This window comes from Anolis carolinensis, unplaced genomic scaffold, assembly GCF_035594765.1.
Source record: "Anolis carolinensis isolate JA03-04 unplaced genomic scaffold, rAnoCar3.1.pri scaffold_14, whole genome shotgun sequence".
Lineage (NCBI taxonomy): Eukaryota > Metazoa > Chordata > Lepidosauria > Squamata > Dactyloidae > Anolis > Anolis carolinensis.
The window spans coordinates 10,382,867-10,409,286 of record NW_026943825.1 but is presented as its reverse complement, the minus strand read 5'-3'; the positions used below and the strand labels follow the sequence as shown (position 1 = coordinate 10,409,286).

The 26,420-nt window shown below is 41.4% G+C and overlaps 1 protein-coding gene across 3 annotated transcripts in view; it reads left to right on the top strand.

Moving 5' to 3' along the window:
* Nucleotides 1-25,220, top strand: part of LOC134294334 (uncharacterized) — a 30,317-nt gene extending 5,097 nt beyond the window's left edge. Inside the window, exons 2-7 of one of the 3 annotated variants that reach the window (XM_062965090.1) lie at nucleotides 4,074-4,284; nucleotides 14,471-14,620; nucleotides 18,390-18,512; nucleotides 19,907-20,017; nucleotides 22,824-22,941; nucleotides 25,024-25,220. In XM_062965090.1, the coding sequence (XP_062821160.1) occupies nucleotides 4,240-4,284; nucleotides 14,471-14,620; nucleotides 18,390-18,512; nucleotides 19,907-20,017; nucleotides 22,824-22,941; nucleotides 25,024-25,052 (576 nt within the window). In that variant the 5' untranslated portion in view covers nucleotides 4,074-4,239 and the 3' untranslated portion in view covers nucleotides 25,053-25,220. Of the gene's footprint in view, nucleotides 1-3,597; nucleotides 4,285-13,365; nucleotides 13,804-14,470; nucleotides 14,621-18,389; nucleotides 18,513-19,906; nucleotides 20,018-22,823; nucleotides 22,942-25,023 lie in introns of those variants that run through there. The other 2 variants (XM_062965087.1, XM_062965089.1) reach the window with 2 other exon arrangements.
* Nucleotides 25,221-26,420: the final 1,200 nt, after the last annotated feature.

The window sequence follows — 26,420 nt, the reverse complement described above, 5'->3', positions numbered from 1 at the left end:
ATTTAGCCCAACCTCCTTCTGCCGTGGGGGCCGGATAAATGGCTTCGATGGGCCGCATCCGGCCCCCGGGCCTTAGTTTGGGGACCCCTGATCTAGATGATCTCATAAGACCATAAGTAAGCAAAGAGACCACCAAAGACCATCTAAACGATCTCATAAGACCACTGGTAAGCAAAGAGACCTCCAAAGACCGTCTAGACGATCTCATAAGACCATAGGTAAACAAAGAGACCTCCAAAGACCGTCTAGACAATCTCATAAGACCATAAGTAAGCAAAGAGACCACCAAAGACCATCTAAACGATCTCATAAGACCACTGGTAAGCAAAGAGACCTCCAAAGACCGTCTAGACGATCTCATAAGACCATAGGTAAGCAAAGAGACCTCCAAAGACCATCTAGACGATCTCATAAGACCATAGGTAAACAAAGAGACCTCCAAAGACCATCTAAACGATCTCATAAGACCATAGGTAAACAAAGAGACCTCCAAAGACCATCTAGACGATCTCATAAGACCATAGGTAAACAAAGAGACCTCCAAAGACCATCTCGATGATCTCATAAGACCATAGGTAAACAAAGAGACCTCCAAAGACCATCTAAACGATCTTATAAGACCATAGGTAAACAAAGAGACCTCCAAAGACCATCTAGACGATCTCATAAGACCATAGGTAAACAAAGAGACCTCCAAAGACCATCTAAACGATCTCATAAGACCATAGGAAAACAAAGAGACTTCCAAAGACCGTCTAGACGATCTCATAAGACCATAGGTAAGCAAAGAGACCTCCAAAGACCATCTAAACAATCTCATAAGACCATAGGTAAACAAAGAGACCTCCAAAGACCATCTAAACGATCTCATAAGACCACTGGTAAACAAAGAGACCTCCAAAGACCGTCTAGACTATCTCATAAGACCATAGGTAAGCAAAGAGACCTCCAAAGACCATCTAGACGATCTCATAAGACCATAGGTAAACAAAGAGACCTCCAAAGACCATCTAAACGATCTCATAAGACCATAGGTAAACAAAGAGACCTCCAAAGACCATCTAGACGATCTCATAAGACCATAGGTAAACAAAGAGACCTCCAAAGACCATCTCGATGATCTCATAAGACCATAGGTAAACAAAGAGACCTCCAAAGACCATCTAAACGATCTTATAAGACCATAGGTAAACAAAGAGACCTCCAAAGACCATCTAGACGATCTCATAAGACCATAGGTAAACAAAGAGACCTCCAAAGACCATCTAAACGATCTCATAAGACCATAGGAAAACAAAGAGACTTCCAAAGACCGTCTAGACGATCTCATAAGACCATAGGTAAGCAAAGAGACCTCCAAAGACCATCTAAACAATCTCATAAGACCATAGGTAAACAAAGAGACCTCCAAAGACCATCTAAACGATCTCATAAGACCATAGGTAAACAAAGAGACCTCCAAATACCATCTAGACGATCTCATAAGACCATAGGTAAACAAAGAGACCTCCAAAGACCATCTAGACGATCTCATAAGACCATAGGTAAACAAAGAGACCTCCAAAGACCATCTAGACGATCTCATAAGACCATAGGTAAACAAAGAGACCTCCAAAGACCATCTAAACGATCTCATAAGACCATAGGTAAACAAAGAGACCTCCAAAGACCGTCTAGACAATCTCATAAGACCATAGGTAAGCAAAGAGACCTCCAAAGACCATCTAGACGATCTCATAAGACCATAGGTAAACAAAGAGACCTCCAAAGACCATCTAGACGATCTCATAAGACCATAGGTAAACAAAGAGACCTCCAAAGACCATCTAAACAATCTCATAAGACCATAGGTAAACAAAGAGACCTCCAAAGACCATCTAAACGGTCTCATAAGACCATAGGTAAGCAAAGAGCCCTTCAAAGACCATCTAGAAGGTATCATACGACCATAGGTAAGCAAAGATACCTCCAAAGACCATCTAGAAGGTCTCATAAGACCATAGGTAAGCAAAGAGACCTCCAAAGACCATCTAGATGTTCTCATAAGACCATAGGTAAGCAAAGAGACCTCCAGAGACCATCTAGATCGTCTCATAAGACCATAAGTAAGCAAAGAGACCTCCAATGATCATCTAGATGATCTCATAAGACCATAGGTAAGCAAAGAGACCTCCAAATACCATCTAGATCAGGGGTCCTCAAACTTTTGAAGCAGAGGGTCGGTCCACAATCCTTCAGACTGTGGAGGGGCCGAATTATCATTTGGAAAAAAATACAAATTCCTATGCATACTGCACATGTCTTATTTGTAATGAAACAACAACAACGAAAGAACAATACAATATTTAAAAATGAAAACAATTGCAACCAACATAAACCTATCAGGATTTCAATGGAAAGTGTGGGTCTGCTACTGGCCAATGAGATAGTCAAGTTAATTAGGATTGTTGTTGTTGTGTGACTTCAAGTCATTTCAGACTTTGGCCGAGCCTAAGTCTAAAATTAGTTATTTATTTACTGCATTTATTTACTACATTTATATCCCACCCTTCTCACCCCGAAGGGGACTCAAAGCAGCTATATATACATACAATCTATCTATCTATATAAAAGAGTGATGGAATACTGGCAACCGACAAAACAACAAAACTAAACACCCCACAACCTTGAAAATTGACAGCACAACCCCTCATCCACGCCTCTAGGTTGATACAACAAAAAGAAAAGAAAAATAAAGTCCTAATTAGAGGGAGAGGAATAATTGTTTTTATCCCATTGCTGCCAGTTAGAAGGCTAAGCTCTGCCCACTTGGTCTCCTAGCAACCCATTCAGCCCAGGGTTACAGGCAAAGTTAGGCCTCACTTAGGCCTCTTCCACACTGCCTATAAAATACAGACACCACCAGACAACGCCACAGCAACGCGTGGCCGGGCACAGCTAGTATATTATATTATTAGCATAGCACAATATTAGCATTATATAATTCTATATTGAACTATACCACTATACTATATATGCTATGTAATATATAACATATAATTAATATTATTATATGGTATTATTATTAGTATTATATTGTATAACATAATATTATTATCAATATTATATGTATATACAATGTATTATATTATTAAAACTAATACAAAAAGATATTATAAAACTGAGGGCGGGGGCCAGGTAAATGACCTTGGAGGGCCGCATCTGGCCCCCGGGCCTTAGTTTGGGGACCCCTGATCTAGATGGTCTCATAAGACCATAGGTAAGCAAAGAGACCTCCAAAGACCACCTAGATGGTTTCCTGAGACTATAAGTAAGCAAAGAGACCTCCAGAGACCCTCTAGATGATCTCATAAGATCATAGGTAAGCAAAGAGACCTCCAAAGGCCAGGTAGACTTAGGTCAAATCTAAGTTTAAAGTTTAGGACAGGGGCCAGGTCAATGACCTTGGAGGGCCTTAGTTTGGGGACCCCTATTTTAAAGGATTATATCTTTGAGTTCTGAAGGAGCCCCGGTGGCGAAGTGCGTTAAAGCACTGAGCTGGAGACCGAAAGGTCCCAGGTTCAAATCCCGGGAGTGGAATGAGCACCCACTGTTAGCTCCAGCTCCTGCCAACCTAGCAGTTCGAAAAAAATGCCAATGTGAGTAGATCAATAGGTACCGCTCCGGCGGGAAGGTAACGGCACTCCATGCAGTCATGCCAGCCACATGACCTTGGAGGTGTCTACGGACAACGCTGGCTCTTGGGCTTAGAAATGGAGATGAGCACCAACCCCCAGAGTCAGACACGACTGGACTTAACGTCAGGGGAAACCTTTACTTTACCTTATCTTTGAGTTCCAATTAACGAAGAGTTCCCTGTCTATTAGAAAGGCCTGATTGATGTCAAAAGTTGTCTGTTGGGACCAAAAAGGGAACCCAAGACGGAGGGACCCACCTTTCGCTCAGGTTTCTCCTTCTCAGCTTCTGGGAAGAACAAGGGCCTTTTGAATGAAGGCAGAGAATGAAAGGATAAAGGGAGCCAAAGCGAGGCACAGGTGGGGCTTTCTCTCTCTCTCTCTCTCTCTCCCTCCCAGGCTTGAAAGCGCAGTGTCACGATGGGCCAGGACAAGGTCCAAAGACGAAGAAGACCCCCGGTTCCCACCGAGAGATAAAAGGAGCCCTGTGTTCGAAGGACCGCGGGACGGAGCCCAGTTTGCAACCAGAGGAAGATCAAAATCGAGATTTGGCTTCGCTGGGCAGATGGGAGAACAAAGGACAAAGGGCTTGGATCCCTCAAGGAGAAAGGTGATGCCAGATCCGTCATTAAGGAGGAAGGATCTCAGAGCCTTGAAATCATCACTGTGTCCCTTACTATTATAAGGATCTACGATAGTCTATATATATAAAAATGTAATGTGCGTTTTGCCCATGGAGTAAACAACAAAACCATCAAACCAAATCACACCAAATTTGGCCACAAAAGGCATAGTCTTTCAGTAAAATAAAAAAAACCCTAGAAAAATAAAGTCCAAATTGCAGAGGATGAGGACACAACCAGGGCCAGCTAACACCTCCTAACAAAGCATTCCCCCAGGCAGGAAGCAGCCAAGTTTTGAAGCTGCAAGGCTATTCAATGCTAATCAAGGTGGCCAATGGCAACATTCACACTTGCCTCAAACAAGAGTTCTTTCTCCCACTCTGGACATTATTCCACAGGTATATAAACTCCACTTGCCTAGTTTCCAACAGACTTCACAACTTCTGAGGATGCCTGCCATAGATGTGGGTGAAACGTCAGGAGAGAATGCTTCTGGAACATGGCCATACAGCCCAGAAAACTCACAGTGTCCCAATACTTGTGCAAATCAAAACACGGACAAACTTAAACGACAATTACGTATCTAACAACACAACCTACATCTCTAATCACATATAACTTTACTACGCTGCAATATAATCTGTATATCTAGTTCCAGATTATCTGCTTTGAATTGGACAATATGAGTCTACACTGCCACATGACCCAGTTCAAAGCAGAAAATCTGGATTAAGAAACTAGCTAAACTACAAAAAATATTTGTTTATTAATTATTTATTTATTACATTTATATCCCACCCTTCTCACCCCGAAGGGGACTCAGAGCAGCTTACAAATTAAATTTACATACAATATTATATTATTAGCATAGCACAATACTGGCAATAAATTACCATATTGTACTATATCTATATATTGTAATATTATTAATAATATTACATGTAATATATAATATATAATTAATATTATTATATCGTATTATTTGTATTATATTATACTAGCTATGCCCGGCCACGCGTTGCTGTGGCGAAGTATGGTGTTATGGGAAATAAAGTATTGAGGAATTGGTGGTAGTTAAGGTCAAGGGTAAAGGTTTTCCCCTGACATTAAGTCCAGTCATGTCTGACTCTGGAGGTTGGTGCTCATCTCCATTTCTAAGCCGAAGAGCCGGCGTTGTCCGTAGACTCCTCCAAGGTCATGTGGGATGACTGCATGGAGCGGCGTTACCTTCCCGCCGCAGCAGTACCTATTGATGCACTCACATTTGCATGTTTTCGAACTTCTGGGTTGGCAGAAGCTGGGGCTAACAGTGGGGGCTCTCTCCGCTCCCCCAATTCAAACTTGTGGCCTTTCGGTCCAGAAGTTCAGCAGCTCAGCGCTTTAACACGCTGCGCCATCAGGGGATATTATTTCCTAAAGGTTGTGAATATACAATATTTCTGATTGGTTTTTTTTGTTTGTTGGAGGCAAGTATGAATGCTACAATTAGGAAAAATGATTAGGATGTAATGGCCTTGCAGCTTTAAAGCCTGGCTGTTTCCTCCCTGAGTGAATTTTTTGTTGGGAGGTGTTAGCTGACCCTGATTGTTTCCTGTCTGGAATTCCCTTGTTTTCAGAGTGGTGTTGTTTGCGATATTTTATGTGCTTCTACTGTCTGTGGCCCTGAGAAAACAGAGGATTTGCCAGACTTTGATGATGGGAATACTTTGTTGGGAGGTGTTAGCTGGCCCTGATTGTTTCCTGTGTGGAATTCCCCTGTTTATTTACTGTCCTGGTTTTAGAGATCATATTGTTCTGCATTATTCTATCCCAGTAATTATTTCATATTAAAGAAGAATCTCACTTATCCAACATTCGCTTATACAATGTTCTGGATTATCCAACGCAGTCTGCCTTTTCATAATCAATGTTTTTGTAGTCAGTTTTTTAAATTCATTGTGGTATTTTAGTGGTAAATTTGTAAATACAGTACAGTAGAGTCTCACTTATCCAACATAAACGGGCCGGCAGAACGTTGGATAAGCGAATATGTTGGATAATGAGGAATTAAGGATAACTCTATTAAACATCAAATTAAGTTATGATTTTACAAATTAAGCACCAAAACATCATGTTAGACAACAAATTTGTCAGAAAAAGAAGTTCAGTACACAGTAATGTTATATAGTAATTACTGTATTTATGAATTTAGCACCAAAATATCACGATATATTGAAAGCATTGACTACAAAAATGCGTTGGATAAGCGATTGTTGGATAAGTGAGACTCTACTGTAAATACTACATAGCATTACTGTGCATGGAACTACTTTTTCTGTCAAATTTGTTGTATAATATGATGTTTTGGTGCTTAATTTGTATAACGATTACCTAATTTGATGTTTAATTGGCTTTTCCTGAATCCCTTCTTATTATCCAACATATTCACTTATCCTGCCGGCCTGTTTACGTTGGATAAGTGAGACTCTACTGTATATTGATAATCTTAAATTATCTGCTTAGAACTGGATTATATGAGGCCCCTTCTTCACAGCTGTATAAAATGCCCACTGAAGTGGATTATATGGCAGTGTGGAGTCAAGATAATCCAGTGCAAAGCAGATAATATAAGATTATAAATGGGTTATATAGCTGTGTGGAAGGGCCTTGAGTCTACACTGCCATATAATCCAGTGCAAATGAGATAATCTGTGGAAGAAGTCTAAGTGAGGCCTAAATCTGCCTGTCCCCTAACTGAAACCTGGCTGTCCCTTGGTTGCTAGGCAACCAAGTGGGCAGAGATTAGCCCTCTAAACTGGCAGCAATTGGATAAAAAAAATGTTGCTCTCTCTCTAATTAGGACTTTATTTTTCTTTTCTTTTTGTTGTATCAACCTTGAGGCGTGGATGATGGATTGTGTTGTCAAATTTTGAGGTTGGGGGGCCTGTACTTTTGTTGTTTTGTGAATTGCCGTGATGCCATCACTCTTTTATATATATAGATTATCAATATTATATGTATATACAGTATATGATATATTTAGAAACTATTAAATATTATACTAGCTGTGCCCGGCCACGCGTTTCTGTGGCTTAGTCTGGTGGTGTTGGTCAGTCTACATTAGGTTGTATTGATGCTGTGACCTCCACCCTTCTTTATACTCACATTAGTAGTAGTATTTGAAGTCTGTTACCTTCTTCAATTTTTGTGTTGATTGATAATTGCTTGAGATCCCTGTTGTCTTTGGTTTGTTGTTAATTGTAATGTCTGATTCTGCTGAGTGCGGTTTATATTTTTATTGTGGTACAATAGTCTTTTTTTTTTTTGCCTGTGTAGGTGTTTATTATTATTGTTGTTGTAGTGATTATGAAGGTTGGATAAGTTAGATGCTACTGTATTGTTTTTTGGAGGCCCAGTTTAGCACTGACTGGCCTCTCAGCCTCAGTGCCTGGCTGTTTCTTGCCTGTGATGGTGTTGATTCTTATTGTTGTTGTTGTTGTCATTGTTATTATTGTAATTGTTTTTTTGGAGGCCAAGTGTGAATGTAGGGATTGGGGAGGTGGATGAGTTGTGTTGTCAAATGTTGTATTTGTTATAGTCACAATGCGTTGTGAGTTTTGTGGGTCTGGATTGTGGTTTTGTGGTGTGGTTGTGTTGTTACAACTGAGAGGCAAGGCTTTTGTGTTGTGTTGCGAAGTTTTGTATTTCTGGGTCGTTTAGTTGTGTGCCAAGTTTTGTATTTCTGGGGCGTTTAGTTGTGTTGCTATAGTCACGATGCATTGTGGTGAGTTTTGTGGGTCCGGATTGTGGTTTTGTGGTGTGGTTGTGTTGTTACAATCGGGAGGGAATGCTTTTGTGTTGTGTTGCCAAGTTTCGTATTTCTGGGGCGTTTAGTTGTGTTATTATAGTCATGATGCGTTGTGAGTTTTGTGGGTCCGGTGTGGTTTTGTGGTGTGGTTGTGTTGTTACAACCGGGAGGCAAGGCTTTTGCATTGTTTTGCCAAGTTTTGTATTTCTGGGGCGTTTAGTTGTGTTGTTATAGTCATGATGCGTTGTTGTGAGTTTTGTGGGTCCGGATTGTGGTTTTGTGTTGTGGTTGTGTTCTGACAACTGGGAGGCAAGGCTTTTGCGTTGTGTTGTCAAATTTTGTATTTCTGGGGCGTTTTGTTGTGTTATAGTCACGATGCGTTGTTGTGAGTTTTGTGGGTCCGGATTGTGGTTTTGTGGTGTAGTTGTGTTGTTACAATCGGGAGAAAAGGCTTTTGTGTTGTGTTGTCAAGTTTTGTATTTCTGGGACGTTTAGTTGTGTGCCAAGTTTCGTATTTCTGGGGCGTTTAGTTGTGTTGTTATAGTCACAATGCATTGTTGTGAGTTTTGTGGGTCCAGATTGTGGTTTTGTGGTGTGGTTGTGTTGTTACAACCGGGAGGCAAGGTTTTTGCGTTGTGTTGTCAAGTTTTATATTTCTGGGGCGTTTAGTTGTGTGCCAAGTTTCGTATTTCTGGGACGTTTAGTTGTGTTGTTATAGTCACGATGCATTGTTGTGAGTTTTATGGGTCCGGATTGTGGTTTTGTGGTGTGGTTGTGTTGTTACAACCTGGAGGGAAGACTTTTGCGTTGTGTTGCCAAGTTTCGTATTTCTGGGGCGTTTAGTTGTGTTGTTATCGCATGATGCGTTGTTGTGAGTGTTGTGGGTCTGGATTGTGGTTTTGTGGTGTGGTTGTGTTGTTACAATCGGGAGGGAATGCTTTTGTGTTGTGTTGCCAAGTTTCGTATTTCTGGGGCGTTTAGTTGTGTTATTATAGTCATGATGCGTTGTGAGTTTTGTGGGTCCGGTGTGGTTTTGTGGTGTGGTTGTGTTGTTACAACCGGGAGGCAAGGCTTTTGCATTGTTTTGCCAAGTTTTGTATTTCTGGGGCGTTTAGTTGTGTTGTTATAGTCATGATGCGTTGTTGTGAGTTTTGTGGGTCCGGATTGTGGTTTTGTGTTGTGGTTGTGTTCTGACAACTGGGAGGCAAGGCTTTTGCGTTGTGTTGTCAAATTTTGTATTTCTGGGGCGTTTTGTTGTGTTATAGTCACGATGCGTTGTTGTGAGTTTTGTGGGTCCGGATTGTGGTTTTGTGGTGTAGTTGTGTTGTTACAATCGGGAGAAAAGGCTTTTGTGTTGTGTTGTCAAGTTTTGTATTTCTGGGACGTTTAGTTGTGTGCCAAGTTTCGTATTTCTGGGGCGTTTAGTTGTGTTGTTATAGTCACAATGCATTGTTGTGAGTTTTGTGGGTCCAGATTGTGGTTTTGTGGTGTGGTTGTGTTGTTACAACCGGGAGGCAAGGTTTTTGCGTTGTGTTGTCAAGTTTTATATTTCTGGGGCGTTTAGTTGTGTGCCAAGTTTCGTATTTCTGGGACGTTTAGTTGTGTTGTTATAGTCACGATGCATTGTTGTGAGTTTTATGGGTCCGGATTGTGGTTTTGTGGTGTGGTTGTGTTGTTACAACCTGGAGGGAAGACTTTTGCGTTGTGTTGCCAAGTTTCGTATTTCTGGGGCGTTTAGTTGTGTTGTTATCGCATGATGCGTTGTTGTGAGTGTTGTGGGTCTGGATTGTGGTTTTGTGGTGTGGTTGTGTTGTTGTAACCTGGAGGCAAGCCTTTTGCATTGTGTTGCCAAATTTCGTATTTCTGGGATGTTTAGTTTTGTTGTTATAGTCACTGCGCCCGCAACTTTATCCTTTTATATATATACTAGCTGTGCCTGGCCACGCGTTGCTGTGGCGAAGTATGGTGTTATGGGAAATAAAGTATTGAGGAATTGGTGGTAGTTAAGGTCAAGGGTCAAGGTTTTCCCCAGACATTAAGTCCAGTCGTGTCTGACTCTGGGGGTTGGTGCTCATCTCCATTTCTAAGCCGAAGAGCCGGCGTTGTCCGTAGACTCCTCCAAGGTCATGTGGGATGACTACATGGAGCGGCGTTACCTTCCCGCCGGAGCAGTACCTATTGATGCACTCACATTTGCATGTTTTCGAACTTCTGGGTTGGCAGAAGCTGGAGCTAACAGTGGGGGCTCTCTCCGCTCCCCCAATTCAAACCTGTGGCCTTTCGGTCCAGAAGTTCAGCAGCTCAGCGCTTTACACGCTGCGCCATCAGGGGATATTATTTCCTAAAGGTTGTGAATATACAATATTTCTGATTGGTTTTGTTTGTTTGTTGGAGGCAAGTATGAATGCTGCAATTAGGAAAAATGATTAGGATGTAATGGCCTTGCAGCTTTAAAGCCTGGCTGTTTCCTCCCTGAGTGAATTTTTTGTAGGGAGGTGTTAGCTGGCCCTGATTGTTTCCTGTCTGGAATTCCCTTGTTTTCAGAGTGGTGTTGTTTACGATATTTTATGTGCTTCTACTGTCTGTGGCCCTGAGAAAACAGAGGATTTTCCAGACTTTGATGATGGGAATACTTTGTTGGGAGGTGTTAGCTGGCCCTGATTGTTTCCTGTCTGGAATACCCTTGTTTTTAGAGTGATGTTGTTTGCGATATTTTATGTGCTTCTACTGTCTGTGGCCCTGAGAAAACAGGATTTGCCAGACTTGCCAGATGATGGGAATACTTTGTTGGGAGGTGTTAGCTGGCCCCGATTGTTTCCTGTCTGGAATTCCCCTGTTTATTTACTGTCCTGGTTTTAGAGATTATATTGATCTGCATTATTCTATCCCAGTAATTATTTCATATTAAAGAAGAATCTCACTTATCCAACATTCGCTTATACAATGTTCTGGATTATCCAACGCAGTCTGCCTTTTCATAATCAATGCTTTTGTAGTCAGTGTTTTAAATTCATTGTGATATTTTAGTGGTAAATTTGTAAATACAGTACAGTAGAGTCTCACTTATCCAACATAAACGGGCCAGCAGAATGTTGGATAAGCGAATATGTTGGATAATGAGGAATTAAGGATAACCCTATTAAACATCAAATTAAGTTATGATTTTACAAATTAAGCACCAAAACATCATGTTAGACAACAAATTTGTCAGAAAAAGTAGTTCAGTACACAGTAATGCTATATAGTAATTACTGTATTTATGAATTTAGCACCAAAATATCACGATATATTGAAAGCATTGACCACAAAAATGCGTTGGATAATCCAAAACGTTGGATAAGCGAGTGTTGGATAAGTGAGACTCTACTGTAAATACTACATAGCATTACTGCGCATGGAACTACTTTTTCTGTCAAATTTGTTGTATAATACGATGTTTTGGTGCTTAATTTGTACAACGATTACCTAATTTGATGTTTAATTGGCTTTTCCTGAATCCCTTCTTATTATCCAACATATTCACTTATCCTGCCGGCCTGTTTACGTTGGATAAGTGAGACTCTACTGTCTCTACTATTTCTAATCTTATATTATCTGCTCAGAACTGAATTATCTGAGGCCCCTTCTTCACAGCTGTATAAAATGCACACTGAAGTGGATTATATGGCAGTGTGGAGTCAAGATAATCCAGTGCCAAGCAGATAATCTAAGATTATAAATGGGTTATATAGCTGTGTGGAAGGGCCTTGAGTCTACACTGCCATATAATCCAGTGCAAATTAGATAATCTGTGGAAGAAGCCTAAGTGAGGCCTAAATCGGCCTGTCCCCTAACTGAAACCTGGCTGTCCCTTGGTTGCTAGGCAACCAAGTGGGCAGAGATTAGCCCTCTAAACTGGCAGCAATTGGATAAAAAAAATTATTGCTCTCCCTCTAATTAGGACTTTATTTTTCTTTTCTTTTTGTTGTATCAACCTTGAGGCGTGGATGATGGATTGTGTTGTCAAATTTTGAGGTTGGGGGGCCTGTACTTTTGTTGTTTTGTGAATTGCCGTGATGCCATCACTCTTTTATATATATAGATATAGATTACAAAATATAGGCATAAATGAATGTCTTTCTTCGCTTTCTCTCTATCTATATATATAAAAGGACAAAACAACTAAACTAAATGCCCCACAACCTTGAAAATTGACAGCACAACCTCTCATCCACGCCTCTACGTTCATACAACAAAAAGAAAAGAAAAATAAAGTCCTAGCCACAGCAACGCATGGCCAGGCACAGCTAGTCTATATATATAAAAGAGTGATGGCATCACGGCGACCCACAAAACAACAAAACTACAGGCCCCCCAACCTCGAAATTTGACAACACAACCTATCATCCACGCCTCTAGGTTGATACAACAAAAAGAAAAGAAAAATAAAGTCCTAATTAGAGAGAGAGAGAGGAATAATTGCTTTTATCCAATTGCTGCCAATTAGAAGGCTAAGCTCCTCCAACTTGGTCTCCTAGCAACCCAATAAAAATAATAAAAAACACTAAAAAATTAATACAATAAAATACTATAATAACAGAAAATAACTAAAAATAATACAAGAATATAATAAAATATAATAAATAAAAAGATAACTTACAATAAAATTAATTAAAAAATACAAATAACATCAAATAAAAATTACGCAACAATTTTTAACCAATACCACCACCACTTTGCCACAGTAACGCGTGGCCGGGCACAGCTAGTGTATATATAAAACTGTAATGTGCATTTTTCCCAAATCACACCAAATTTGGTCACAAAAGACATAGTCATCCAATCTGTGTCTTTCAATAAAAAACCCTAGAAAAATAAAGTCAAAATTACAGAGGACAAGGAAGAGCCATTCTCCCCCTGGCTGCCAGTCAGTAGGATAGGCCCCGCCCCCTTCATGTCATAGCAACGCCCTCAGCCACAATGGCGCCCATGGGACAATCAGGGTTCCACTTAGGCTTTTTCCACACTGCCTATAAAATACAGGAAATAACATATACTACCATAAATACTCGAATATAAGCCAACCCGAATATAAGCCGAGGCACCTAATTTTACCACAAAAAATAATACAAAATAATATAATATTTATTTAATACAAGTAATAATAAATAGAGTAAAATAATAAATGCAATAATAATAGTAATAATAATAATAATAATAATAATAATAATAATAATATCAGAGAAAAATAATAAATGTACCATATATTCTCGAGTATAAGCTGACCCAAATATAAGCCAACCAAGACCCTCACCTGTGTATAAGCCGAGGGGGGCTTTTGCAGTCTTATAAAAAAGGGGCAGAAAAACTAGGCTTATACTCGAGTATATACAGTAACTACCACCAATTCCTCAATACTCCCAAAATATCTGGATCTATACTATCTATACTTCGTCATGTCTTTGTGAGTAGCAGGTATGTTTAGATTTGGGGAGGTGGGTATTAAAATACTTTGGAGGAGATCGGAAAACTGAGACGGACAGAGCTGGGAAGTTCACAGAGGGACATTGTTTGGCTCGGCCTTTGTCCAGATGGAGGAAGGCTCTATAAAAGCCCCCTTCGCTCCCGCCCTTCGTCGCCAGTTTGGGTTTGTTTTTGGAGGAAGAGAATGGCCAGCGAGGAGAAGAGCCCCACCCCTGATGCCTGGCCTGGGGGGCCGCACCTCCAAAGCCCTCCTTATGTAAGTAACCCTCCAGCAGAGTTTTTTAAACAGAGGCTGAATGGCCATCTGTCGGGGTTTGTTTTGACTGTGTCTCTTCTCCTTCTTGGGAGAAAGGGTTGGACTAGATGTCCTCTGGGGGTCTCCTCTATTGGAGTCCCCTTCCCTGGAATCCTTGGTGTTGGTAGTTTTGCAAGGTCGCTAATTCACTTCTAGAATCCTAGGGTTGGAAGGGACCCCCGAAGGCCATCCAGTCCAAAGCCCTTCTGCCAGGAAAGGAATACCCAACCAAAATCCTCCCGACAGATGGCCATCCACGAAGAAGACGAACCCCAAAGGCCACCCGGTCCAACCCCCTTCCGTCTGGAAAGGAATAACCAACCAAAACCTTCCCGACAGATGGCCATCCACGAAGACGAACCCCAAAGGCCATCCAGTCCAACCCCCTTCTGCTAGGAAAGGAATATCCAACCAAAACTCTCCCAACAGATGGCCATCCAGCCTTCTGCTTAAAAATGTCCCGAGAAGGGGACTGTCGCACTCTTTCTCTGTCTCACTAAACTACAACTCCTAGTAACCCATAGCATGGAGCCAGGACATTTCGAGCGGGATCGTACAACGTAAATGCACCCCAAGACTCCAGATCTAATGCAAAGTATTTTCTCTCTCGACCCGATTTTGAACCCAGACCCTCCATTCTGGCCTGGAGCTGAGCCAGGCGCCCAAAGCATCCAACCGCAAGCTGGCGATTGTGACGATCGGGGCCGTCTCCGTCCTCTCCATCAGCCTCGTGGGCGTCCTGTTGGCTACCTACCTGGGACAGGCCACTTGCGGCCAGGTAAGGAAGCTGGATTGCGGGAGGGTAAAGCAAATGTTCCTTCTGACAAAAAGATCCCAGGTAGGATTACACGATGTAACATGATTTTTGTTCCTCAGTTATAAACGTCATTTCCTAATTGGTTCTATCATAAAAACATGGGAAAAGTTGATTAAACTGCCAAAACTTTGTTTGTCTGGGACATCCTGCTGCACATTTTGCTCTAGTTTTTCAATATCTCGTCGAGTCTCAATCAGAGTTTGCAGCAGCCACAAAAAACAAAGTTTCTGGAGCAGAACAACTATTTTCAAACTACTGTACAATAAGCCTAGTTTTTCAGCCCTTTTTAAAGACTGAAAAAGCCCCCCTCAGCTTATACTCGGGTGACGGTCCTGGTTGGCTAATATTCAGGTTGGCTTATACTCGAGAATATATGGTATATTTATTATTTTTCTCTATTATTATTGGTATTGTTACATTTATTATTTTACTCTATTAATTATTATTATTACATTTATTATTTTACTCTATTATTGTTGTTACTTTTACATTTATTTTACTCTATTTTTATTATTAATAATACATATATTATTTTACTCTATTAATTATTATCATTACATTTATTATTTTTCTCTGTTATTGGTGCTACTATTACATTTATTTTACTCTATTTTATTATGGTTATTAATACATTTATTATTTCACTCTGATCTTATTATTATTATTGCATTTATTATTTTACTCTGTTTATTATTACTTGTATTATTTTCCTGTAATAATAATAATAATAATAATAATAATAATTATTATTATTATTATTACATGTATTATTTGACTCTATTATTATTAAAAGTATACATAAGCACATGTACATTGAAGAAGATGAGAATAATGCTTTGATCAGACCTGGACAGTCTTATCTTAAAATCAAATTTGGACTTTATTTTTCTAGGGTTTCAAAAACATTTAACCTACTGATGCCTCAATTAATGTAATTTTATTGGTATCTATTTTTATTTCTGAAATTTCCCACCCTCGGCTTATACTGGAGTCAATGTTTTCCCAGTTTTTTTGTGGTAAAATTAGTTGCCTCGGCTTATATTCGGGTCGGCTTATATTCGAGTATATATGGTATTCGTGTGGCTGGGGTGTCCACTTACATGGACAAACTCCCACTTCTACAAATGGCTCTAGCTCCCACTACTCAGGAGATACCAATGGCCCTCCTCCAATGACAGTGCAGGTTATGGCGAGCGCTGTGAACATGTCCAAGAGCCCTGCCAATCTCCTCCACAAACACCACCCTGCCCACCACCCAAGGGAAGGCTTTCATACAGGTACAATTTCATCCTAGATTGAATATCTTTCCTCCACTACAGACTTCCCAGTGTTTCTTACTCTCTCCATTGGTGTGGGATTTGCATGACCCCACCCACTGCCTCTCCCTTAACCCTTTCCTATTCTTTCTATGGCACACAGCAAACAAAGGAATTGATCGGCAACTGAACATACTAGAGAGGTTTGGGGAGAATTCATCACGATTTATAAGAGTTGTAGGGACTGGGTTGTATAGTTCACCTGCAATCCAAGAGCACTCTGAATTCCACCAACAATGGACCTGGAACTAACATGGCACTCAGAACCCCCATGACCAACACAAAATACTGGCGATCATTGGAGGGATTTAGAGGCGTTGTAGTTCACCTACATCCAGAGCACATTATGAACCCAAACAATGATGAATCTGGACCAAACTTTCTTTTTTTTATTATATATTTTTATTGAAACTTTTTTGTGAGTTACATTGGTGGCCCTATGGGAAAGTTGGGGAGGGGTTGTCCAAGGGAAAGATACTGAGGGGCGGGATATAGGTTGGGGGGTGAGGGGTGAGGGGATGTAATAGTTCTATAGCAAATGATGAGGGGGGGGGGAAGGGAAGGGGGTTAGGGAAGGGTAATTTCTAATGGGAGGGGGGGGGATGGATGACTTCCGATCTTCTTTCTTCCAGTTTTCTGCTTGTCCTTTAAACATAATTATCTTTGAGGTAATCTTCTAGGTCTGTCCAGTCCGTTTCTTTCATTTTGTTATCCATGTTATTTTTAAGTAGAAAAGTTAATCTGTCCATATCTCTTATCTCAATGATTTTATCTATCCACAGTTCTTTTGTAGGTGGTGTTTCTGATTTCCAATGCTTAGCTATTATAATCCTCGCCGCAGTAATGAAATAAGTGAAGAGTTTATCTTCGTTTACATCTAAATTTTCTTTTGGATCTGAGAGGCCTAATAAAAAGATTTCTGGTTTCAACTCGAATTTTGATTTTAATATTTTATTACATTCTGTTTGTACTACTTTCCAATAGCTAGTTAGCTTTTTACATTTCCACCACATATGGAAGTAGGACCCTACTTGTTCCTTACACCTCCAACAGTGGTTGTTTACATTTTTCCACATTGATCCTATTTTTTTTGGTGTCAAGTACCACCTGTGACCAAACTTTCCATGCATACCCAATATGCCCAAATGTGAATACTGGTGGGTTTTGCGGATACTTGGCCTGGGCATTTTGGAGTTGTAGGTACTGGGATGTATAGTTCACCTGCAATCAATGAGCACTCTGAACTCCACCAATGATGGAATTGGATCAAACTTGGCACACAAAACCCCCATGACCAGCAAAAAATACTGCAAGTTTTTGGGGGAAATTTGACCTTGATTTGGGGGAGTTGTAGTTTACCTACACCCAGAGAGCACTGTGAATCCAAACACTGATGGATCTGGACCCAACTTGACACACAGATCTGATATAACAAAATTTGATTACTGCAGGGGTTTTGGGTGAACTGGCCTTCCTTCCTGGGAGTTGCAGTTTACCCACAACCACGGAAACTGACCTCCACTGATGATGGACCTGGACCAAACTTGGCACATGGAACCCACATGACTAACTCAACCTACTGGAGGGGTTTAAGGGGTCTGACTCACCATAGCGGGAGTTGTAGTTCACCCTATAGCCAGAGAGCACACTGAACCCCTCCAATGATGCATCTAGAGCAAATTTGGCCAACATTAGATTCTGATTATAGCATGCCTTTGTCAAGAAGAGATCCTGCCATGTTAATTTCATATGAGACCTTAAAATGTATTTCTTTTCAGGGCAATGCCTTCAGAGTCGTTCACACACACACACACACACACACACACACACACACACACACACACACTGCATTATACACAATATAATTTACAATAATATATAATAATTATAACATATTGTATATACATATAATATTCATAATATTATATTGTAATACGATATAATACTAATAATACAATATAATAATATTTATTATATATTATATTTTACATGTAATATTACTAATAATATTACAATATATTGATATAGTACAATATAGTTATTTATTGCCAATATTGTACCATGCTAATAATATAATATTGTATGTAAATTTAATTTGTAAGCTGCTCTGTGTCCCCTTCGGGGTGAGAAGGGCGGCATATAAATGTAGCAAATAATAATAATAATAATAATAATAATAATAATAATAATAATAATAATAATAATAATAATATTTTCTATAAATGCATGCAAGATATAAAAATGACATATTTCTAAAGACTGGGAATAGTATCTCAAGTATTGTGTTGTTCTCTCATTTCCGCAAAGCGTTATCTGGCTCATGTCAATGTGGATAGGTTGGTGATGCTCTTAGGGTTTGTAGCATGTGCAATTGCAATGTTTGAAGCTATGTCTGTCTTGGTTCCTGACTCTAGAGAGACCCGTTGAACTACCTGCCGCCCCAAGTCAATGTCCAGAATGAAGCCTCGCTCTTATTGGCACTGAGCGAATTGGGTGAAGCAGGAGCAGCGCCAGGAATCACCTGCGACCTTAGAAATGTGAGTTCTAGCATCGCTGATGGGATTTATAAGAAGTGGAAGCTATGATTTCAAAAAACCCAGCATTTGCACTAGTACAGGCATATAAACCCCACTTGCCTAGTTTCCAACAGACCTCTGAGAATGCCTGCCATAGATGTGGGCGAAACGTCAGGAGAGAATGCTTCTGGGACATGGCCAGACAGCCTGGAAAGCTCATAGCAAGCCACTGCTTTTATATTGTTTAATATGGTTTGTCCTGATGTAATTTGTTTGCATGTTTTTTTCCCTTTTGGCATTGAATGTTTGCCATACATGTGGAAACCGCACTGCGTACCCTCAGGGAGATAAGTAGTCTATAAATAAAGTTGTTGTTGTTGTTGCTGTTGCTGTGTTGTTGGTGTTGTGTGTTGTTGCTGTTGTGTGTTGTTGCTGTTGTTATGTTGTTGCTGTTGTTGTTGTTATTATTATTATTATTATTATAGTTATTATTATATAAGATAGTTCCATCTTGTCTTCTGTGCCATAACAACATGCTATGTTAATTTTATATACACATATGTATATATATAATTTATAATAATGTATAAATATATAATATATTGTATATACATAATATTGATAATAATATTATAATGGAATACAATATTATACTAATAATACAATATAATAATATATATTAAGTGTAATATTACTAATAATATTACCATATAATGATATAGTACAATATAGTAATTTAATGCTTATATTGTGCTATGCTATTAATATATTGTATGTTCATTTGATGCTTTGTAAGCCGCTCTCACCTTCGGGGTGAGAAGAGCGGGATATAAATGTAGTAAATAAATAATAATTATTATTATTATCATCATCATTATTATTGTGCTATGGTATGAGGGATAGTATTAAGTCTGTCTTTGATGTTAGCTCTCAAGCAATTGGAAACTCTATTGATCCAGCATCTACCAATCCCCATCAATGCTGGTTAAATGAGAGTACGCTGCGCTTTAATCAAAATGCATTGCATTGATTTGAACGTCATTGCAGCAAACTATATTGCATGGATAGTTAGTTATTTTCAGGGCTCACGATTCATTTTAAACCCAAGTTTAAAGGTCTCCAAAATGCACCAGAATTAAGTTAAATAGATTCATGTCAGGATGGAAATGGTGCAGCTCTATAAATGGGGATTCTGGGAGTTATAGTTCAAGCTTCTCTCGGTCCCATTCCTAGACAGAGACTTTTTGCAACGCCACTTGTATTATGGTCAGCAATTCCAGCCTGGTAGGAAAAGCAGCTAATTAAGTAAGCAATACACTCTAGTGTTGTTCCAACTATCTGGCTGGGGGATTCTGGGAGTTGTTCTCCAAACCGTCCCTCGAATTTTGTTAAAACCAGCTCCAACTTCTCCGCAGCACCTGATGGTGTATCACGGCCAACTGGAAGGATGTGTGGCCCGGAAAATGGACGCCTCCGAGCCGATGCCCTCCTGCCAAGACTTGGAGATATATTTCCAAGCGGTCCTGGTAAGGAAGATGCTGCCCTCACAGACATGCAAAGCCTTTCTTAGTTGGGACAAATGCAAGACTCCACAAATGCAAAGAGACAGAATGGGGGATGATGCCTGGCTCGACAGCAGGATGTGTGGAAAAGATCTTGGAGATCTTGTGGGGAGGAAGGGGAACGTGAGCCGGGAATGTCATGCAGCCGCTTAAAAAGTCAATGCTGCATCAATAGGAGTTTAGTATCTAGATCAGTGATTCCCAAAGTGGGCGCTACCGCCCCCTGGTGGGCACTGGAGCGATCCAGGGGGGCGGTGATGGCACCTATTAGGAGACAGGGGCGGGGCCAAAGGAGGGGCGGGGCCTCTTCCCAAGAGCGTGAGACAGGGCCAGGCCCGGCCCAACATGGAGGCCACTGAAGCCCCCACTTTGGGCGCAGGGTCCCCGGGGGCGCCGTTGAGGTCCCCCCCCCCCCCCCGGTGGGGACCATGGGCTCGATCGCCGCCGAACAGGAAGGCCTGTTCAACGGCGAGCGAGCTCTCCCACTGCAGCCTGGCCAGCTGCGCAAGGCCAGCTGGGCCAGGGCGAGTGGTGTGGGAGGTGGGGCCACGCCTCCGACGCCACCCACCCTGGCCCAGCTGGCCTTGCCCAGCCGGCCAGGCTGCAGTGGGAGTCCTTCCAGGCCGCAGTGAAGGCCCAGCCAGGGATAGAAGCTCAGCCCTGCCTCAGAGCTCGTAACTCCGCCCATCCCAGTCCTGGCCGCCCATTTGTGGCCCCGCCCACCTCCCCCTCCCAGCCCTGCATCTTGGACTAGGGGAGAGGCTAAGCCCCGCCCTCTTGAGCAGGAGCCACGCCCCACCCCTTTAAACCACACCTCCATTTCCAGGAAGTGCTGAGTCATATTTTTTTCTGGAAAGGGGGCGGCAGGCCAAATAAGTTTGGGAACCACTGGTCTAGAACCAGGGAAGTCATGCTCCCCCTCTATTCTGCCTTGGTCAGACTGTTGTCAAGCAAATTTAGGGTTCGTCTCTGGAGCAGAGGCGAACTGATGCTCTCTGACCGCAGGATTCGATCCTGGCCAGTGGGGGCGCTGTGAATTAAAAGTAATAATCTCACCTAGATCTTGAAGAGAGAGAACCGAGTTGCCTTTATTCAGTTCAGCTGAAGAGGATGGCACCCGCGATCGTTCGTCAGGGAGCCATGTCACATAACACATTACAACACTTTTTATAACATAAAATCAGGGCGTCAACTTTGGATTTCCTACGGCTGCCCCTTCAGACCAGCCTCACGCTGATTGGTTGTTGCTAACAGCGGGAGGGGGAGGCAGTTTGGCCCCTCGGCCAGTCAGGAGCAGGGAGGCGGGAAACAGTGAACCGGGGATGATTTTTGAGTGGGTTTAAGTGATTCATGGAGGATAATAATGGCTGGCGAGATCCCCTGGCGTTCTCAAGCCAACCAAATATTGTTCTGCAGAAGTGGGAATATACATCTGTGTCTGGCAGAAACGCCAGAATCCGGTTTCCTAAAAGCTGAATATTGAAACAAACGGGCGAGGCTTTTGACAGTGGAATCAGCTAGGTGTGTAGACAAAGGGGTGAGACGGTTTTGGGTAATCTCCACTTTCCAGGGTGGAGGGTTTTATCCCAGTGGAATGTGGTAATCCTGTCCAAAGGCGCTCTACCTTGAGTGGCCAAGCTCCGATGTTCAAGGGAACAGCCATTCCTTATTGTTCATGCAAAATGCCTTGATTGAGACGGTTTTAAGTGCGTGTGATTATGTGCCGAAACGCTGGGGTCATGCCAAGGTGACATTTCTTATTTTAAAAGTTCATATATGAGGCATTTTGGGAAGGGAGACATATAGAAATACATTCATAGAACCAGAAATCATATTGCCAATCCCACCCACCCAAAGGTCCAGAATGAGTTCATGAAGTTTCATAGGAAAGTCCAGAATCCAAGGGAAAAGACAAGGGGTTTTCATTTGAATGTCCACAGCATGGTCAAGCCAGCCAGGGTTCACAGTGAAGTTACTTTGACAAGGAGGAAAAGACATTGCACAAGGAAATAATGTTTGTGAGTCACTGGTTCAGGAAAGGATTAAGAGCATTGTTATCTCTTGCCTCAGGCTAAAAGGTCAAACACCTTTTGTGCAGGGAATCACAGCACAGTAAAGTATCTCAGTTACCTTCTGCTATAAATATATGAAATATAGGACATAAAGCCTTGATTTTTGAACTGTCTTTTACAAAGTCCTGGGGGGGGGGGGGGTCGATCACAAGACCAGACCTGGAATCACACTGTGATTCACACAATTGAAGGGAGATGTTGACAAGATGGAATGTGTCCAGAGGAGGTAAACTCAAAGAATCAAGGTTCTGGAGAACAAACTCTATGAGGAGCGGCTTAAAGAGCTGGGCATGTTTAACCTGCAGAAGAGAAGGCTGAGAGGAGACATGATGAGGACCATGGATCAAGAACTGAGGGAAAGTCATAGGGAGGAGGGAGCAAACTTGTTTTCTGCTGCCCTGGAGACTAGGACAAGGAACAACAGCTTCAAATGACAGGAAAGGAAATTCCACCTGAACATTAGGAAGAACTTCCTGCGAGAGCTGTTCAGCAGTGGAACTCTCTGCCCCGGAGTGTGGTGGGGGCTCCTTCTTTGGAGGCTTTGAAACAGAGGCTGGATGGCCATCTGTTGGGGGTGCTTTGAATGTGATTTTCCTGCTTCTTGGCAGGGGGTTGGACTGGATGATTCTATGTCTTTGAAAAACAAGGGGCAAACAAACCCATTTCTTTCCTGACGAGTGCTAATTTCCGTTTTGCAGAAAAATGCTACACTGGGCATGGCAGCGGAGGTGCAGCTCGTGGAGCCGGGGTCTCTGGGCAGCTTGGCCACCTTGCTTTGCAGCAACAAGCCCACCTATCTGCTCGGCAGTTTCATCTGTAAGTGACCTAGCCATGGACAATGGGAGTTGTAATCCAAATATGATTGTAAGGCGATCATGATGGTAGAACATTCGGTTTGACGTTGCCGTTTGCTGCCGAGGTGACATGAAAAGAGACCAATAAGACCCATCTTTGGATGCATCGATGCTATGTACCGTATATAGTCGAGTATTAGCCGACCTAAATATAAGCCGAGGCACCTAATTTTACCACAAAAAAACTGGGAAAACATTGACTCCAGTATAAGCCGAGGGTGGGAAATTTCAGAAATAAAAATAGATACCAATAAAATTACATTAATTGAGGCATCAGTAGATTAAATGTTTTTGAATATTTACATAAAGCTCAAATTTAAGATAAGACTGTCCAACTCTGATCAAATCATTATTCTCATCTTCAATGTAAATATGCTTATGTATCCTTTTAAGAATAATAGAGTAAAATAATACATGTAGTAATAATAATAATAAATACAGGAAAATTATACAAGTAATAATAAATAAGTAAAATAATAAATGCAATAATAATAATAAGATCAGAGTGAAATAATAAATGTAATAATAATAATAATAATAATAAACTAAATGTAACAGTAGCAACAATAATAGAGAAAAAAATGTAATCATACCAATAATAATAGAGAAAAATAATAAATGTACCATATATTCTCAAGTATAAGCTGACCCAAATATAAGCCAACCAGGACTCTCACCCGAGTATAAGCTGAGGGGGGCTTTTTCAGTCTTAAAAAAGGGCTGAAAAACTAGGCTTATACTCGAGTATATACAGTAATCATTCAGCTCATATATCCACCCCATTAGGGATCTAGAACTGTTGTGTGCCTTAATGGCACTGCAACTAGCACAGCCAGCTACAAAAAATCTTGCTGACTAGGTTGGCAGTTCAAGCCGTGGGTCGGGGTGAGCTCCCGCCATCAACTTTAGTTTCTGCTTACCTAGCAGTTAGAAAACAGAAATGTGAATAGACAAATAGGTACCGCTTTGGCAGGGAGGTAAAATGGCGCCCCTGAAAAACATGCCAGCAATTGACAGGACAGACTCCTTGGTATGGAAACCTGAAACAACAACACCTCCCCATGGCCAAGTCGAGCACAGTCTCCAGATGCCAGAGAATGAAAAAACAGGGAAGTCTGTCTTTGTCAATTGTATAACGGCATTGAGACCACCCAGCTCTGAGTCTGCCCGGGGAAATACAGAGGAATATAAATAAAGTACATTATTATTATTGACAATACAAAGAGTATGACACAGTAAATGAGATCTATATGCTGGATTTCGTATCACAAAATCACAAGTTGAACACTTCCCAAGTGTTTAGGACTGTGTGATGTATTTTCGGATGATTCGCGCAGATCCCAGTAAGGTGGCCTTTTGCAATTGACAAATTGTAGTTTTGTCAATGTTTATTTTTCCAAATGCCGACGGAGATCTTTTGGCACGGCACCCAGTGTGCCGATTACCACTGGGACCACCTGTACTGGTTTATTATTATTATTTATTATTATTAATAATTATTATTATTAAGGAGCCCTGGTGGCTAAGTGTGTTAAAGCGCTGAGCTGCTGAACTTGCAGACCGAAAGGTTCCAGGTTCAAATCCCGGAAGCGGAGTGAGCCCCCACTGTTAGCCCCAGCTCCTGCCAACCTAGCAGTTCGAAAACATGCCAATCTGAGTAGATCAATAGGTACCGCTCCGGTGGTAACGACGCTCCATGCAGTCATGCCAGCCACATGACCTTGGAGGTGTCTACGGAGAACGCCGGCTCTTTGGCTTAGAAATGGACATGAGAACCAACCCCCAGAGTCAGACATGACTGGACTTAACATCAGGGGAAACTTTTACCTTTACCTTATTATTATTATTATTATTTCTGGGCAAAATTTGCTCAAAGGGATTTTTCCCTTTGCTTTCCTCTGAGGCTGAGAGAGTGCAACTTGCTGAAGCCCACTTTGCCAATCTGGAATCTGAACCCAGGCAGAGTTGTAGTCCAACATTCAGAACTCTAGAACACACTAACCGTTGCTACTTGTAACATGACCCTATTACGATTTCTTTGCAGCTTCACCAAGGCATTCCACAATGGCATAAAAGAAGTTGGAAAGCTCTTCAACGGCCCTGTTGGTTTTCCTTCTTCCTCCCCAAATCCTAACCTAAGACAACAACACAACAAGCAAGAAAACTATCAAGGCCTATGTGTCATGCTCCCTTCTCTGTTCCTTCATCCAGCAATAGACAAATGAATAGATCAAACTATGATATGTGATAATTTCTGTCTTTTTTTTTTTAACCTTGGAGATACAGTAGAGTTTCACTTATCCAACATAAACGGGCCAGCAGAACATTGGATAAGCGAAAATAAGGAGGCATTAGGGAAAAGCCTATTAAACATCAAATTATGTTATGATTTTACAAATTAAGTACCAAAACATCATGTTTTAAAAAAATGGATAGAAAAAGCAGTTCGGTACACAACAACGTTATGTAATAATTACCGTATTTATGAATTTAGCACCAAAATTTTGCAATGTATTGAAATATTGACTACAAAAACATTGACTACTAAAAGGCAAACTGCGTTAGATAATGCAGAACCTTGGATAAGCAGGGCTTGGATAAGCAAGACTCTATTGGGAATGGGAGACACACACTAAAGAACGGTGACCCAAATGGTCCGAGAACCATGAAGAACATCCGAGTAAGTTCAGTTTGGAGCCATGTTTAAAAATTTGAAAGTTCAAGCTGTGGGTCGAGGTGAGCTCCTGCCGTCACCTCTAGCTTCTCCGTTGAGGAGAAAGGGGTCAGGCTTGTGTCCTGCTGCTCTACAGATTAGGACACAAGAGAGCAATGGATTCAAATGGAAAGAAAAGAGATACCATGTAAACATTAGTATGATCACATCTGTTGAGATCAGAATATGCTGCGTCAGTCCAATGGAGCCTCCTCCTCTGGATGTTTTTAAACCAAGGCTGGATGGCCATCTGTCCAGAGGGCTTTGATGGTGCCTTCCTGCCTATGGAGAATTTACCATGATTTATAGGAGTTGTAGGGACCGGGATGTATAGTTCACCTGTAATCTAAGAGCACTCTGAACCCCACCAACAATGGACCTGGAACTAACTTGGAACACAGAACCCTCATCGGACAAGAAAAAATACTGGAGGTCTTTGGAGGAAATTCACCTTGATTTTGGGGAGTTGTAGTTCACCTACACCCAGAGAGCACTGTGGACCCAAACACCAATGGATTTGGACTAAACTTGGACACAGATCTGATATGTCAAAATTTGATTACTGGAGGGGTTTGGGGGGAACTGACGTTCCTTTCTGGGAGTTGTAGTTCACCCACAACTAGGGAAACTGTGACCTCTACCGATGATGGACTGGGACCAAACATGACACACAGAACCCCCATGACTCACTCAACCTACTGGAAGGGCTTGAGGGGACTGACTTGCCA